We start from the raw sequence: 18,216 nt of genomic DNA, 5'->3' as shown, positions 1-18,216 counted from the left end.
TCACTGATATTTTCTATTGTTCTTTTTAGTCTCTTTCATTAATTTCTGCTCTGATCTTTCTTTCTTTCCTTCTACTAACTTTGGATCTTATTTGTTCTTCTTTTTCTAGTTCCTTTAGGTGTTAAAAAAAAAAACCTCCCAAATGCAGATTTTCAACTGTGAGGTGGGTCAGCACCCTCAACCCCTGTGTTTTTCAAGGGTCAACTGCAGTCGTACTTTTGGTACACCTGTGGGTACCAAAAGGAAGGAAGAGATGAGCTCTTCCTTACTCTGTCATCTTGGCTACGATCCCCTGGAGTCTGATCTTTTAAACCCTGGATGATTCCATTTACACAAAACAACCAGAATTGGCAAATCCATAGAAACAAAGCAGATTGGTGGTTGCCAGGGGCCGGGAAGAGATAAGGGAGAGTGAATGCTAATGGTTATGGGGTTTTACTTTGGGGTGAAAGAAACGTCTTGGTACCAGAGAGAAGTGGTGGTTGCACAACATTGTAAATGTATTCAAACTCACTGAAATGTTCACTTTGAAAGGGTTCATTTTATGAGAATTTCGTATCAATAAATTATTCTAGGAAAAAATTTAAAAAGTGAGTCAGATCACATCACCCCTGGGTTCAAAACTATCCACCAGTTTTCCAATGCTCTCAGAGAAAAAGCAAGAGTCCTGAGTAGGCCCTATATGATGTGGCCCCTTGACTCCCTCTGTCCTCAGCTCTGATGCCTCCTTACCCCGACCCCACCCGCACTTGCAGCTCCCTGCATCTGAATGCCCATACCCAGCCCCACACAAGGCTCCCAGACTCCTTCCTTAAGGACTTTGCTCAAAAACTGCCTTCTCAGTGAGACTTCTATGACCTTTCATTTCTATTATAAAAAAATACATAAAATTAACCATCATGGACTTCCCTGGTGGCGCAGTGGTTAAGAACCCACCTGCCAATGCAGGGGACACGGGTTTGAGCCCTGGCCTGGGAAGATTCCACATGCCGCGGAGCAACTAAGCCTGTGCGCCACAACTACTGAGCCTGCGCGCCACAACTACTGAAGCCTGCGTGCCTAGAGCCCACAGTCCACAATAAGAGAAGCCACCACAATGAGAAGCCTGCACATCACAACAGAGAGCCCCTGCTCTCCGCAACTAAAGAAAGCCCGCACGCAGCAATTAAGACCCAATGCAGCCAACAATAAGTAAATAAGTAAAATTTACCATTGTAACCATTTTTCATTGTGCAGTTCAGTAGTATTAAATATACTTACATTGTTGTGGAAGAGATCTCTAGAATTTTTTCACCTTCCCAAACTGAACTCTGTCCCCATTCAACAACGCCCCATTTCCCCATCTCTAGCCCCTGGTAACCACCATTCTACTTTCTATCTCTATGAATTTAATTACTTTAGGAATCTCATATAAGTGGAATCGTATAGGATTCATTCTTTTGTGACTGGCTTATTTCACTTTGCACAATGTCTTCAAGCTTCATCCATGTTGTAGCCTGTGACGTGACTTCCTTCCTTTTCAAGGCTAATATTCCATAGTACATATATACCACTTTTTCCTTACCCATTCAGCTGTCAATGGACACATGGGCTGCTTCCACCTCTTGGCTACTGTGAATAATGCTGCTATGAACGTGGATGTGCGAGTATCTCTTGGAGACCTGCTTTCAGCTCTTTTGGATGTACACCCAGAAGTGGAATTGCTGGATCATATGGTAATTCTATTTTTATTTTTTTTTAAATAGATTTATTTATTTTTGGCTACATTGGGTCTGTACTGCCGCGCACAGGCTTTCTCTAGTTGCAGCGAGCAGGGGCTACTCTTCGTTGCGACGTGCGGGCTTCTCATCGCTGTGGCTTGTTTTTGTTGCCGAGCATGGGCGCGCGGGCCGTGTGGCTCACAGGCTTAGTTGCTCCGCGGCATGTGGGATCTTCCCGGACCAGGGCTTGAACCCGTGTCCCCTGCATTGATAGGTGGATTCTTAACCACTGCACCACCAGGGAAGTCCCTAGTTTTAATTTTTTGAGGAAACTCCATACTGTTTTCTATAGCGGCTGCACCATTTTACAGTCCTGATGTTTGTAGATACCAATTTACATTTCTAAATGTAACCCTTTCTAAAATGGTAAATCTTTCTAAAAATGCAAACCCTGCTTCCCTACCATCTCATTCTTCAGTAGCCCCTTTGACTATCTCAAATGCTGCTGTATTTTACTGGTTTACCCTGTCTGTTACCCACAGGGCAGGACTTTCCATTTGTTACTTTGCTGTTGTATCTGCAATACCTGGCAGCTACCACATGCACATGGAAAGAGATAATGCAAATGTGGTGAAGAACTAACAACTGGGGAGTCTAGCTGAAGGGGATACGAGTATGTGTTGTACTATTCTAGCAACTTCTCTGTAGATCTGAAGTGCTTCAAAATTAAAAGTTGAGGGAGGAGGACACACCAAGCTAGCCTCCCACAGCTACTGCCCCTGACATGGGCCAACGCTTGTCAAACTCTTAGAAAGAGGAATAATGGCCATGACCGGCAGCCGCGCCCAGAACATCTCTCCGCCCGAGGCACTGCATGGGCTGCAGTGCGGGAGGCTGCAAGCAGGCAGCTCTCACTTCTCTCAGGACCTGTGTTTTGGACTGAGATCAGGGGCTGTGGTGGTAGACGTTCTGATGAGTTGAACAGTTGGGAAACGAAGTTGCAATCGAGCACTGATACAGTGTCTCCCAACCCCACTGCGTTCCTTAGACATTTGTCACCACAAACCTGAAAGATTTCCCCAGTGGAGATACAGTGATGGGCACAACTAGGATCGGGTGAACAGAAGGGGCAAAAGGATGCTTCACTGCTCTTAATGTCAGAAACGGAGAAAAACAACAAGCGTCCAAAACGTTAGGAACGCACAAAACACCCTGAGCCACACGCGGCCCTGAAGATGGCACCTGAAGGAGTAAAAATCCACTCCGTTTAGTTGTCCTTTCCTTTTAATTTAAAGTAGACAGACGTTTCCATGTTACCTGCTGTTTACAGATCTGAGGCCACTCACTTCAGTTCCCTCGCGTAGGGCACACAGGCCCTCCTTCCAGGGCAGCACCTGGTGCTGTAGGGCAAAACATCAGGGGCTCCGCGAAATCCTTTGTCCTTTTCTGCTTACCTTCAGAGGTGGGGGCTGAAGTTTCTCCGGGCCGTAAGGGTCTGCCTGGCCAGCAAACGTGTGTCCGTGGATGGAGCTGACACCAACGCAGCAGGGCTCTGGGTGCGGGGGGCTGGTCTGGGCGCAGCTGCTACAGCCACTGTCCACCGAGTCGGCTTGCCAACTCCTGAAGGCGGGCATGGCAACAGCCCCCAAAACGTTCATCAGGGCACTGACTTTACTGCTGCACTCAGAGCACAGCAGCAGACACACCCAATATTTGCTTCCAGTGACTGAAGACGGTTGCTTTTCTTATAAAATGAAAGGCAGTTCTGTTTCGTAGGGAAGACAGAGCTACAAGGCCTTTCATTAAGAGGGTCTGTCTGTGTTGTATCGCCCAGTTGCAGCCGCTGAAGACGCCAGCATCACGGAACCCCCTCTCCCCGAGCCCGCCCAGCCTCCGCTCATCCCTGAACACACACCCTTCCCCCTCTGCCGTGCACTTTCCCTTTCGGAAATAAATTCCTCTCGAAAATAAATCCAGAGAAAGCTATTAGGAAGAGGTAGCAAGCTTTGGAAACATGATGCTCTTTATGGAAAACCGTGGAAATAAAGCAACACGAAAGTGCTGCTGGAAAGGACCCGCCGGGAAGCGATTCCCTCGCGGTGCCTGCCCATCTGAGCTATTCCTCTACTGCAGACACGTCTGCCCCGAGTCCAGCGTTCACCCACGGGCTGCTCCGGGGAAGACGTAAAGGGGCATCGCATGATTCCATTTACAAGAAAGGCCCAGGACAGGCAAATCCCTGGAGATGGCACGCAGATGGGCAGTTGCCAGGGGCTGGGAGGACTGGGCGGACTGTTAATGGGTATGGGGTTTCCTTTCGGCACGATGAAAACGCCCTCAACTTGAGTGTGATGTTGGGGGCACAGCTCTGTGCCTATACTAAAAACCACCGAATTGTCCACTTAATGGGTGAACTGTATGGTAGGGAGATTATATCCCAATAAAGCAGTTAATAAAGAAAAAAACAAAACTTAAAGGGCCCTATTGTATTCAATCTGGGCAGAGGGAGTCCCTCAACAGTCCCCCCCTTTAAGAGAAATTCGGGGAACAGAGGGAAAGGTGAAAAGCCTATGCGTAGAGCTGGGGTCAATGTACTGCCCTCGTGCAGACTGGCATACGATCCCCTGTGAGAATCCCGACTTCTGGGCACAGGTACCGAAGAGCCCGCCGCACACATTCTACGCAGCGTGGCGCCTGACGAACACCCCGGCGGCCTCTCCCCCGAGGGGCTGCTGGCCGCGCTCACCTCTCGGACACAGCCTCGGCCTGCTCCGCCCTGCGCTCCATCTCCACGACCTCCTCCTCCGTGTACTCCAGCTTCACCCGCTCCTCGGCCAGCTCTCTCTCCACCGCCTGCAGCTGGGCCGTGGTTCTCGCCAGCAGCACTGTCACCGCGTCCTACAGGACCAAAGGGACGTTGCTAAGAGGCAGCCGAGGCCAGCGGCGTGCGGGCGGCAAAGCGGAAAGCGGCGCGTGCACAGCCCGTGGGGAGCATCCCTGCTGCCGGGCTGGTGGCCGTCCCCGGCTGCTCTCCAGCGGGGAAGCAGCTCACCCCCGGCTGGCAGCAAGACAGTAACTTGGCCTTTCCACGTGGCTCTGAGGACTCAAATTTTAAAGCAACCAATGCATCACTCATGATCATGAACAAGTTGCATTAAAGAATATTACCATGAATGGCCACATACATCACTATAGTCCATTTTTATTACTTCCCTTAAAACCCTGCTTCTTCGTCGCCACTGTGCTCTAAGACTAAGTCTACACGCGTTTCTTAGAAACAATGTCCCCAGGAAAAGCCCGTCTCAAAGCCAGGCCACCTACTGTCTTTCCAGACGTGGCGGCCACAGGGTCCCGGGAGTCGCTGTGTCCCAGCCGCTCGTCCTCCCGCCGCGGGGGCTCAGGGCCGGTGAACACCTGCACCGAGTACCAGCGCAGCTGCATCTCGCTCGAACCATCGTAATCAGCCAAGTTAATCTGAGCAATGCCCTGTGTGGTGTTTAAAAAAAAAAAAAAAGCAGAACAGGCCCTGAATGACTACACCTTAACAACCAATGGGCATCAAAGTCACCCTTTAATCTTAAGCAGAAAGGCCATACAATGTGTCACTGCTATTCAAAGGACTGCAGTAAAATGAAAGTCATCAAAAAGGATCGTAATGGGGGTGGCTCCTCGCTTGCTTGTTCAGCCCAATCAGAAAGTGCTAGAAGGGGAACAGGGGCAGAGAATGGACGACATGGAATGGTGGGTCAGGCTCAGTATCTGCCACTCAAAGAGCCGCTGATTCTAGCAGGAATTTTTGAAAAAACAGAGGACTGGTGTAAAATAATATAAATAAATAAATAAATAACCCCGCCCCCCCCCCCAAAAAGAAAAGAGAGAGAGAGAGGATTGGTGGAACTCTCCAATCTCTAATTCTGCCGCTGAAGGGGTGGGACCAAGGGGGAAAATTCCAACCTTGGGAAGAAAGCACCCTGGCTTCCAAGCCCTGGCCCTGCACTGGCTGGCCGGGGTGAAGACGGACTGCTGACCTGCCCAGTTGTAAGGTTGCCAGATAAAATAGAGGGCATCTGGGTGAACTGCAATTTCAAATAAACAGATTTTTTTAAAATAGAGGTACGTCCCAGATATTACGTGGGACATACTTACGCTAAAAGGCACCCATAGTTTATTTGAAATTCAAATTTAAGTGACCATCCTATACTTCTATCTACCAAATTTCTCAACTGCAAGACAGGGATAATGCAGAAGCCGTTGCACAGGAGTTTTGCAAGTATTAGCTGAGATAATATATTTAAATTACAGAACACTTGACAAGATAAGGGGTCTTATCATCCCTTTCTGTCCTCCTAGCTACAGAGATCACTTGACATCAGGACACCGGAAGGAGGGGAGGGAGGGGGAGAGGGTGAGGAGGGCGCCGTACCAGCAGTTCTTCCTGCAGCTGCGGATTCACTGAGCACACGTATAACTGAAGGGACTTCAACGTCACCATGCTTGAATGCACAGGGATTCTGAAAACTTCATTAAATATCAGGGGGGCTTGCAATTCCAGAGCCTTAGAGCAGTAAGTGTTTGGCGTGCCGGAGTCAAGCGGGGGCAAATAGACGCGGATGTGTCTGGAACCAAGAGAGGAAGGAAAAAGCAGACAGAGGCAGCCTGACACATCTGCACGTGACACGCATGGACCACATACGTGTGCACATACGCCGCCCTGTTCCACTGCCCATGTGCAGAATTTTAATGTCTTTTGGAAAAGATCCTTTTCTCAACTAAGGGTAAGCCCAAAGAACTTACGTGCCCCTGGAGATCAGGGGGAAAAACCCGATCACAAAGAGAAGACTTCCAAGTCAGCGGTTAGGACTTCAGGCGGACTCAAACGGAGGTCTGCTTTTACCATGTTTGTGGGAAAACATCTGCACTGATCTCTCCACGGCCCCCTGGCTCCCTCTCCAAGCCCTACCTGCCTTGCCTCTCAGAGTGCTTGCCCACCCAGGCACCCGCCGGGCTGGGCTCCCGGCCCTATCCACCCCCAGCGTGGAAGCCAGCACCCAGGAGAAGCTCCAGCATCAGTGGAGTGAAGTACACGTCAGGGCGAGCAGAATCCCAGGGCGAACCCTCAGCTGCTGAAAACCAGGCTGCTTCCAAGGCCTTCAGGAGGCCAGTTTACAAAGACGACTCACGGAAGGGGAGGGCACCGTCGGGCGTGAACACCCATCACCAGTGGGTTCACCCGCCAGGGTAAGTGGGACCTCACACCCCCATCGGGCACCCATCTCCCCACTGGGGACAACACAGATTTCCTTCTCCCTGCTCGGACAAGGATGCCTGAGCCCAGCCTGAGGTCTCTTCAGGCACCTCATCAGATCGCAAGAGCCGAGTGTGGCTGTGTCGCCACCAGCCTTGTGACCAGAATGGACCTTTTAAGCCCCAACGCTGCCGATGATGGGCACCCGGCACTTTGTCAGCATGGCCACGGCACATAACCAGCCTGGCTCCAGTATCTCCACCTGCCTCAAATAATAAACCAGCCTCTTCTTAAAACTTACAATCCTTTAGATTTCAGACAGACACCCCCTAGCGTTTTATTGTAAATTCAGGTTCCAAGACAGTCTTTTCCCTCCCCAAACTGCCACGTGCAGCAGGTCAGCCAGTGGTGCCGTGTGGAGGAGGGCCCGGGGGGAGGACACGGCCCCCACTGGCACGGGAGCTTACATTTTGCAGTCTTCCTTCACCACCAGCCCGGCAAAGTTCTTCAGCTGGAGCACGTTCACGAGGAGACACTCGCTGGCACTGTCGTGCCTAGAAAATAAAATGCACGTTCACAGACTGCAAATGCCCCACGGTGCAGAAATCCTGCTTGAACGACTGCAGTGGTCCTCACCCCACCCCCAGGGGACCTGTGCAAAGTCTAGAGGCGTTTCTTACTGTCACACTGAGTGGAGGGGGGCTACTGCGTGTAGTGGGTGGAGGCCAGGGCTGCTGCTCAACACACCAGAGGGCACAGCACGGCCCCCCACCGAGAGTGACCCAGCCCGAACGTCACGAGTGCCGAGAAACACTAGGATGACAAGAGTGAGCAAAAGAAAGCTGCTGGGATGTGACCATCCTGCCTCGTTCGTCTGAACACTGCTGGTTACTGCCTTTCTAGACACTGTAGCTAGAAACCAGAACGCTTAGTGTTGCACAGCACCTGGCTACCCCAGCTCCAGCGGGAACTTCCCCGAGGGCCTGACTGTGCCCATGGGGTGAGAGTCCCCGGCTGTGACTCGCTGTTGGAGGACGGCAATGGAGCCGCTCTTGCCCATCTCTCCTTCCCGCCACCTCTGTCCCTTCACCTGAGACCGCTGAGATGGGCCCGGGGGCACCCAGGCCAGGGAGCAGCAGCCGGATCACGCGGGTCCCTCCATCCCTCCTGGCCTGTGTGTGGAGGTGTGAGTCGCCGGGCGGGCCCCAATCTACCCATCGTCTTTACGAGCAACAGGGAAGGAGTCTTCTGTACTCACAAAAATCCAACATGGATCTGGGGCCCCTCGTTACCGCAAGCGTCTCCACGCGCAGGGTCGTCAGCATCCTCACTCCTGAACACAGTCGGAAAGGCACCGCGTTATTCCGAGGGGGCCTGGTTACCTCGGGCTCGGCAGAAGCTCTCTCACACTAGGGGTGCTTCTTACTGAGAAGGGCTTTACTAAGTTGCGACATAAATAAATGCTTTAAGTGACTGGCAGGGCACGGCAGGTCCCCAGGATCCATGACGTCACCTCCCAGGGTACCTGCTGACGAAGTGGCCTTTTTGAGAAAATACCTCTCAAAACCACATGTGATATTTACGACAAAGATCAAAAACATATACTCTTAAAAGCTTTGCAGGGGGGACTTCCCTGGCGGTCCAGTGGTTAAGACTCCGCGCTTCCACTGCAGCGGGCGCGGATGCGATCCCTGGTCAGGGAACTAAGATCCCGCAAGCTGAGCAGCGCAGCCAAAAAAAAAAAAAAAAAAAAAAAAGTTGGCGATAAGTGAAATGTATACAGATATCTGAGCTGAAAAAATGACATCAAAGGTCTCAAACAAAATAAAGCCCACAAGGGGTTTTGTCCTTGCAAAGTTGATTCCTCCAGCTAAGGAAAAGGGACGGGGGAAACATCCATTTCTAGTGAACGTCCTTTCTAGAAAAGCAGGTCTCCCTCGCACACTGGTTCTCCTTTTCCGGCTCTACTGAGCTCATGCCTTCCAACCCCCGGGGCCAGAGAGAAAGCAGTCATCCTAGATGCCCGAAGCCAGGCCAGTCCCCAGACGCCACCTGGGAGCAGAGGGGGTCTGTGGGGATGCTCAGGGCCCCTCCCGCATGGAGAAAAGCCAGGAGAGCTGCACCCCGGAGACACACAGAGTGTCAAGCCAAACAGGTCTCGGCAGGGGTGCCTTTTGGGAAGTCAGCCCAGGCAGGGGAGAAGGTCAGCTTCTAACCTTTTGGTGGGAGGTTCAAACACGCCGCTGTCGCTGGCCAGAGAGTAATCGGACAGGCAGGCGGACACGCAGCGCGCTCTCCGCTCCAGCCTCTGGGCGCTGTCTTCTCGAGGGGTCGCTGCTGCAGGCGAGAGACACGGCCGGGCTCAGGAGGCGACAGTGCTGGAGCCCAGGGCAGAGCAGAGACAAAGGCACGAAGTGGCAGAGACAGGCCAGCACGTGTGCAGATGTGTGTTTACATGCACTCTGCTCGAGTCTTTTCTTATATTGGAAAATGGAAGAAACAGGCTTCTGGCTACTTCTTTAAAAGCTCTTTAAATGATCATCAATCTCCCTTCACCTCCTTAATGAGCGCACAGGTCAGAAGGTGGCGGGAAGGCCCTTGGCATGGCCCTTTGAGAGAGTGTCACACAGGAAAGCCTGGAGAGAGATTTCGCCTGCACGTGGACGGCAGCGCGCTCTCCGAGAAGCAGGTGGGGGATGTTTCCTCCTTGACGCTGCTTGGTATTCTCCATACTTTATACAAGGAACACAGGCTACACTGCTTTATAATCAGAAAACAGAGTTTTTAAAAATCATCAAATAACCCCCAACAAAATGGAGTGACTTTCGAGTCAGAGGACACAGATGCACCCAGACTGGGCCTTTGCCAACGTCTCCGTGACCCCTCTGCCGCTCTAACTGCAGCGTCCTCCTCAGCAGCCCTGGGGCCACACTGGCTTCCAGAACTGTCTCCTGGGATTAGGAAGGACCATGACTGGGCAGCTTATTTTTGTCTAATATCTATTGTAACCAAGAGCCAAAGACAACTACTGACATTTTCCCTTTTATCATTTCATCAGCTCTTTCTACTCCTTCCCTCACAGCAACAAGTTTCTTTTAACAAAAGCAACAGAAAGAGGCATGCCGTCTCCCGCTGCTAAATGTGACGACGGACACAGGAACCTCAACGCTTCTGAGAGAGGCACACACGGTTAGAACACAGGCTTAAAGCATGAAGCCCCAAACTGAGCCTCACTCTGGCATCACAATGCCTCTTGTTAATAATGCAGGTCCCTCTTGTCTTTCTATGTTCTCCGGCCATCTAAGCTCTAGAAACTGAAAATCTAGACACCTGTGCACCCCTGAGTTGAGGGAAATAGCGAGTCCACCAATGACCGTCTCTCTGTTCAACCAATTTATTATTCACAGAACAATTAAACCCAAATATATTCATCGGGGTACAAAACAGACAGGGCTGTGGCCTTTGGTCTCATGATGTTAACTGCAGACAAAAGCCGACCTTTCAAAGGCCTGCAGCGCCCAGCGTGGGGGCCACCGGCCCTGCCTCGGTCAGCGGCAGAACCTGGCTCCGTCCTGGGGTGGCCGGAGGCACCGACTCTCAGATCGTAGATGACGACTCCCAAGTACAGCTCTGCTCGTCACCCCGGCCCCATGGAAGGACCCAGAGCCTCCAGCTCTAAACTGCAGATAGAACCCCTCAGTTTGCTCCATGGAACCCCAGCAAACACAATGGCTCACTACTTCCATTCCCAGCCCTGACACTCGGCCCTACATGCCTTTAAGGAAGTAACACCACACAATGATCCAGTTAACTTCCAGGCAACCCGATGGTGTGACTGCCAAAATGTCTCTCTCATTGCAATGAAAGTGGATGAAGAGAGAAAGGAAATGGGGGAATCAATCCTCAGTGATCCTGGGCTTAGCACATTCAAGGAGCAACTGGATGCAGGAGTTGACAGAAGGAGGTACGGTCAGCACTTGCCCTGGGTGAGAAAGAAAGCACACGGCACACCCCACAGTACACACCGCAACCATCTGCTCTTGGGCTTCAAGGCAACGAGACGGAGAGTGGGGAGCAACGCCAGTGAAGTAAGGAATAAACAAGCTTCCACACGTTCATTTTATAAACCTCAGACCTTTCCATCGTTAAACACAGACAAACAGACACTGAGACCTAAGGACAGCAACGCTGCTTGACAAAAGGGAAGAAAGTATAAGGAAAATCACATCGTGGGCAAAGCTGCCAGCTGGCATATGAAAATAATGAAAGTGTTAAAGTCTGGGGAAAAAACGCAAGAAGGAAAAAATACGTCAAGCTCTTAGAAAAGTTCTTACACAACTTTCATAGCCAGGATGAATACCGCTCAAACGACAACAACAATAATAAGAGCAACTGTTGAGCTACATTAAAGCACAGCTATGAGCTATGCCCCTCCTGGCCACACCCCGACCATCCTAAACACATTGATTCACTGCACAAAGATGTGGCACAGCCTGACCAGCAAGGCGAAGGAGAAGCCCAAGGTCACTTACAGTGAACGTTTCTGTCGAGCCGCATGAGAAAAGAGATAAAAAAAAGCACAAAGTGAAAAAACTGTAGAATTTAAGACAACAATTTTAAACAGGGTATGAATGTAATAAAAAACATCAATAAACAAATGAACAAGGTTAAAATATTTACCGACTTATATTAGCAAATACCAGTGGGAAATGAAAATAGGAACGGATTTCAAAATCATGACACATTTGACTTTCAAAATGTGGGGAAGATAAAATTGTAGTAAACATGTAAAAACTGTTAAAGATGACAGTTTATTTCCCCACTCCCCTGCCCCACCTTCTGTCCCCTCAGGTTGATTTAAAACACAATGGGCAATTCTGAATTTTATGTTACTAAAAATTTTTCTCGCTAAAGCTTCCTTGAGTCAAACTTAGACTGTATTGTTCTTAGTCAGACTGGAGAGTGGAGGGAACTACGTGACCTCGGGCGTCATAAATGAGGGGTGGGGTTAATATAACGAGTACTGAGATCCTTGCCAACTTTATGAAGCTGCGATGACTCTAGGCTCAGGCATTCCCACAAGCATCAAGGGAGGCAAGGAGTCACCCTGTGTCCATGCCTGAAGCTGCTCGCCCAGCCCAGCCCTGCGAGAGCACCTGTCAGGATCCATTCACTAAGTCAAGCACCTCTAGTTTGTATTCTACCCAGAGTGTCATATATGAACGCACCACGAGATGGAAGTATCTGACCACACCATAAGCAAAGACCTCCCAGTCTAAGCTTGAAGCACTATAACATCCACCACAAAGTAGAAAAGAAAAATAAAGAAATCAGGATCAGAAATTAAGTCAGCTCTTCCCCTTCCCACCCAGTCTTTCCCCTGGACCAAAAGCGGTGCTGGACCTTGTGTGGATTTCCTGCATAAGTAGACAGACACTCTTGTATCTCAGCCTTTAAAGAAAAGTTGGTACGGGGGGCTGGACACTGAGAAGAGGAAGCTCAAGCAACAGATGCACGATTCAGTCCTTATTTTGTATTTTCTTTTTTGAATAAACATGGAGCACTGAACCTGTGATTGCAACAAAGAACAAAGCGAATAAAGTTCCCCTGTACATGTGAATTACAGAAATGACGTATCTGGGGATATGAAAGGTGTGTTTGCAAACGCAGAGGGGGAGACACCAAAATAACAGAGATGCCAAAAAGGCTCGGGGCTGCCGCAGAACATAATGGATCTCTGGTTAAACACGTAAATGCTACAAGAGACTATTATCTTACATATATATAATAACCCGTGTGGGTATACATAAAAAAACCCGACAGGTAACAGAATGGTGGTGAATGGAAGAGCCCATAAAGATCACCTCATTCAAGGGCACAGAAGCTGAGACTCGGCTCCATCTAAGGTTGCGCTCAAGGTCGCACAGCTAGTGAGTCAACAGGGCAGGGAACAGAATCTGGGTACAAGCTGCTAGTTCGAAGCCATTTCTGCTACATCACCCTGGTTTTGTATTCAGGTTTTATTTCCACCTTTTGCTGCTGACTGCTTAACAGTACATGACCAGGGTTTCTCAGCCTCGGCACTCTTGACATCTTGGCTGGATCATTCCAGCCAAGATGGGGACCATGTTGTGCGCTATAGGATGTTGAGCACTGCCCCTGGTCTCCACCTACCGGATGCCAGTAGCACCTCACCAGCCCCACAGTGTGACAACTGAAAATGTCTGCTAAGTATCTCCAGGGGTCAAAAACACCCCTGGTTGAGATCCACTATGCTATACAAATTATCTAGTGTTCGCCTAAATGGAATGTCTAAAAACAGTTTTGCTGTGCAAATAAAAATTAAGTGGGCTGAACTTCAGGAATGAGAGGCCTGTTCTGATCTTCTCTTAAAATTAAGGAAGTTAAAGTCGCTAGAGGTTGGCTCACAAAAGCACTCGGGGTGAAGATAAGGAGGGTGAAGCCCAGACTCTGCTTTGTGCACCAGCCATCAGCCAAAATACCCCCCACAACAGCAGTCTGGCTTTCCATGTGGGCTACAAGCTGACAGACGCTGGCACCCAGCAGAAGCTGAATTAACACCAACTGGACGGATGAAATTCTCATGGCTACATGTTTCTGGATTTCAAGAGCAGCGGAGAAATCGATTCGGTAGAAAGGACTGATATTTTCACTCCCTCTATGACAGAATTATGTCCTTGAAAAGTACAAGGACAGGGCTTCCCTGGTGGCACAGTAGTTAAGAATCCGCCTGCCAATGCAGGGGACACGGGTTCCAGCCCTGGTCCCGGAAGATCCCACATGCCGCGGAGCAACTAAGCCCGTGTGCCACAACTACCGAGCCTGCGCTCTAGAGCCCGCGAGCCACAGCTACTGAGCCCGCGTGCTACAACTACTGAAGCCCGCACACCTAGAGCCCGTGCTCCGCAACAAGAGAAGCCACCGCAATGAGAAGCCCGCGCGCCGCAATGAAGAGTAGCCCCTGCTCGCCGCAACTAGAGAAAACCCGCGCGCAACAACGAAGACCCAACGCAGCCAAAAATAAAAAAAAAAAAAGTACAAGGACAAAGGATGAAGAGATGAAGTCACAGGGCCAACGGAAGTAGAGATTTCTGCCGGGCCACAGCCAGACAGCAGTCCCAAGGCTGGTCTGAGGCGGGCACACACACAACGCTGTATCTGGGCACACGCCCTGGAGAGTTAAGGCCCGAGTACTTCTTTATCAGCCTCCGAATGTGGAGGAACTGTCTCATTTTCGACAATTAAGTATATTCTGAAAACAAGCCAAATGCCTGGGAAAGACTACTTTGCCAGTTTCCATGACATTTCAAGGACCCAGGGCCAAAGCACGCAGAACAAGCGAGCGAGCGAGCGAGCGAGCGAGCGGGCGCACGGGCCTCCTCTTGCCCTGGAGGGTCCTAAGCTGAGGGCTCACTAGGCCACAGCAGAGCCAGCTGGCTTCTATGCGGATGCACGGCTTCCTCCCTGAACTCGAGACCTTTCCTCCCCCGCCCCGGGACACCCACCGGACCCATCAGTACGTACTTGCAGCCGTGGGAGCGGCAGCCGCTTGGGGTCCTCGCTCACGAGGTCCTTCCCCGTCCCCGGGACACCCATGCGGCGGCAAGGACGCCGCGCCCGGCGTGTCTTCGTCCCCCACTCCGGAGGCCTGAGCTCGCAGCCTGTCCAGGGCGCCCACGCCCGCCACCTCGAAGGCGTCCCCGAGCTGCGCCAGGGGCGAGTCTCGCGACGCCGGGAGGAAGGGCGTGTCCAAGGGCGAGCTGGGCGGGGACAGCGAGGACAGCGAGGAGCGCGAGGACAGGGACGCCAGGGACTGCGGCGTGTCCAGGGAGCGCCTCTGTTTGTGGAGGCCCGCGGGGCCCGGGGTGTCCGCCAAGGGGGCGTCCCGGCCCAGGGAGTCGAAGGGGACGAGGTCGAAGCGCAGGAGCGGGCCGCCCTCGGCGTCGGGCTTCTCGTACTGCGGGAGGCCGTAGATGTCGGTGAAGCTGACGGAGCTCAGGGAGCCCCGGCTGGAGGCCAGCGAGCCCCGGCTGGAGGCCAGGGAGCCGCGGCTGCTCCCCGAGGAGATGGTCAGGGTGCTGGCGGACAGGCTGAAACGAGAAGAGCAGCCTGGAGCCCGCGGCTGGAGCCTGCCCGTCCCCACCGGGAGCCGCGCCATCGGTCTGCTCCACAAGGAGCAACACTGTGCCTCGGGCCCGTTCATCCTGGCGCCTCTTCAACACCTCTGAGCATTTTAAGACACCCTCCCACCCCCGCCCCTTCGTAAATATTTCCTTTGTTTCTTTGAATGTCGGTCGAGAGCAGTAGTTAACGTCAAGGGCTCTTGCTCGAGTTCAAGTTCCAGCTCACACTCAAGACTAGCTGAATGCATTTGATTTGGTCAAGGGCTTTGCCCTTTCCCAGCCTCCCACCTTCTCACACGGCGCTGGGATGATAGCGGTTCCTGCCTCAAGGCGCTGTGAGGGGGAGAACTGAGAAAGTAATACACAGAAAGCCCTTAACACTACACTTCACGATACGGTAAGTGCTTGAAAACTGGAGCTCTTACTGAGCATCCAAATCGGATTGTAAAGATATTCATGCCTAATTAAAATGAATATCTTAAAAGGAAATAATTAAACGCGTATGTGTGCATCTATGTAGATGGACATATACAGTCCTGATGCTGTGAGTGACAAAATCCTTCGATAAATCCGACTTAAGATTCATTATTCTGAAGTCACATTTGGTTCTCCTCATATTCCTCGTGTCATATATAAGCAGCTCATCTTAAAAATACCCTGTCTTCACTTTCCTGTCCTGTGCTTACAACCACTGCAGGTTCTAAGTTCTGGGAGAGAAAACCAGGCTAAATGAATCATGAAGTTCACAGCCACTATGTTATAACATGATAATCAAGTTACCTACCTTTGTAACTGGGACTGGAGATAGGACGTTAGACGGGTAGCTTCTTCCAGCTGCATCAGGAGACAGTTTCTTTTTTCCTGAAGTAGAATCCTGTAGGTACGAAAAGAGTCCACTGGTGGATTTCAAAGGTGCCAAGTATATTTTCCTAACAAGAAATTCAACTGTAAATTCCCCCAAACTGATTGAGGTGTCAATGACTAAATTCTAAAAAAGCACATCCAAGGTCATAAACACCAAGATAACAGACTGTTTTTGTCTTGCTTAAAAATGTCCCACTGGCTGCCTGAACAGTGCCTGACACACTGTAGAAGTTCAGCACATGGGTGGATAGGCGGATGAATGCATGGGTGGGTGGATGGATGGATGCATGCATGCGTGGATGGATGGGTGGAAAGACGGATGGATAAATCAATGGGTGGGTGGCTGGATGGACTGACGGATGCAGGGGTTGGAGGGGGGACAGGCAGACGGATAGGTGAACAGGTGGATTGGATGGACAGATAGCAGACAGGCAGATGGGCATACGGATGGGTGGCTGAGGTGTGTGGGAGGATGGGTGTGGGTGGATGAACAGATGGATGGGAGACTAGACTAGAATATGGATACAAATGTACAGCATGCAGTAATCTACTGGAATTCCTTGGAACAAATCAGGTTCCCTCATGCTAAGCCCCCTTCCAGGCAAAACTACGTGCAGTTCTAAAATCTACAGAATTAAAAGATTAAACACAAATAAAATAAAAAAACAACTGCCACAGTGTTGGAGGTAGTTTTCTACCTACTTTTTTCAACTTTATTATTTTCTAAAATGAAATTTTTTCCCACAGCGCTACGCCCACTGCCTAGAATAGAGCCCGACATGGATAGGCACTCGACAAATAGTTATTAAGTGAATGTACAAATGAATATGTTCGCTTCTAGAACAAAACAGTTCTCGCTTACAATTCAAAATGATGGCAGTTCACCATATGGCCAAGTAGGCGCCCTACAAAACAACTGCTCTTTCCTTTGAAAGAGGAAAAAACTTACATCCCCCCAATCCCCAGCAATACTCACTAACCTGGCTCAAACTTTCCATCTGACAATGATGCCACTGAAACCAAGACGGGCAAAGACTGGGCCTGGCCAAACAGCTGGCACACGTCAGCCCTGAGACGCGTACCTCCATACCTTTCTGCCTGGCTCCCTCCTCCCAGACCGGGTCTCTTCTAACGCCCTCAGCCTGATCCCAGGGAAAGCCCCCCGCCTCTGGGCCCCAGGCGGCAGGGAGAAACGGGCCCGCATCCGCTAGGCCCAGAACGTCACCGCCAAGGGAACACTCACGGGGCACTTGGCCCCATCACCTGGCCGGCAAGGTGCTTATTAGCACCTGTGCACGGCCCTCCTTGCCCAAGGCCGTGTAGTGCCAGATTCAGGAGACACCTGGGGCCAATTCAGTCCCAGCTGAGGGCCCTGCGCCCCAGGATGCAGCTCCCAGGCTGGTTCCACAAGAGACCCTGTCAGGTGAACGAGCTTGGGTGACCCAGGCCCTGAACCCAGGCATCAGGGTAATACCAGCTCTGTGGGGTTCCATGGATTTGTGCCCTGGGACCACAGCACTCCTGCACTCTGGATTTCCACGTCGTGAGGGCAGAAACACTCAAGGGTACATGGGTGTGGGGTCCTGGTACATGTGGTGGACATGTGGTGTTCGTGGGACTGAATCCTCGCCCCTTAAGAGAAAACCAACCAGAACTCCCAGGCCCTCTGACCTGAAACATACACAAGAGAACAGCATGGGGAGAACGGAAGGTGATGTTAAGCTGAAACGATACAAAAGCACAAGAGCACAGATGAAACTTCCATTTCATAGTCCAGTTGCTCTGGGTTTATTTTGAGCGAGGTGACAGGGCACGCCACCACGTCAGGCAAACTAACATGCTCTCTGCCCATTCCTATGCACTGGACTCCCCAATCACCATTGCTTCCCTCCAGCGCTGACATTAGCCCCTCAGGACACAACGCAGACCTGTCTATCAATTAACAACGAAATCCAAGCAGAGACAACCCCCAGCAAAAACAGAGGACAGTCCTAACATTCGATGAAATAATCGTTATAAGGGCATCTGTACTGACCAAATAATTCAGGTGACTATTAAACGCTACCTAGAGAATGCTCACAGAGATACAGCTTATGATCCTGGTAATACAGTGAATTTTAAGGAGCCAGTATGTTATCAAATGGGCGGTGGGCTCTCCAAAGCTCAGCAAATATCCCCAAACTTCTGACAGCTGTGCAACGTGGAAAGCAGACCCAGCCTTCCACGCAATCCGTGATCACACACAGCAAACGCAAACCAGGAG

General features: G+C 50.9%; 1 protein-coding gene across 4 annotated transcripts in view; it reads right to left on the bottom strand.

Moving 5' to 3' along the window:
• WWC3 (WWC family member 3) overlaps positions 1-18,216 on the bottom strand; it is a 120,596-nt gene that overhangs the window by 10,646 nt on the left and 91,734 nt on the right. For all 4 annotated transcript variants that reach the window (XM_082865231.1, XM_082865232.1, XM_082865233.1 and 1 more), the window contains 9 exons: positions 15,874-15,963; positions 14,491-15,056; positions 9,162-9,282; positions 8,204-8,278; positions 7,413-7,499; positions 6,124-6,316; positions 5,022-5,186; positions 4,447-4,598; positions 3,155-3,320 (listed from right to left, as the gene is read on the bottom strand). In XM_082865231.1, the coding sequence (XP_082721357.1) occupies positions 3,155-3,320; positions 4,447-4,598; positions 5,022-5,186; positions 6,124-6,316; positions 7,413-7,499; positions 8,204-8,278; positions 9,162-9,282; positions 14,491-15,056; positions 15,874-15,963 (1,615 nt within the window). The remainder of the gene's footprint in view (positions 1-3,154; positions 3,321-4,446; positions 4,599-5,021; positions 5,187-6,123; positions 6,317-7,412; positions 7,500-8,203; positions 8,279-9,161; positions 9,283-14,490; positions 15,057-15,873; positions 15,964-18,216) is intronic.

Source organism: Leucopleurus acutus (genome assembly GCF_964270905.1).
Source record: "Leucopleurus acutus genome assembly, chromosome: X".
Classification (NCBI taxonomy): domain Eukaryota; kingdom Metazoa; phylum Chordata; class Mammalia; order Artiodactyla; family Delphinidae; genus Leucopleurus; species Leucopleurus acutus.
The sequence above is the reverse complement of the archived record's forward strand: the minus strand, read 5'-3'. Positions and strand labels throughout refer to the sequence as shown.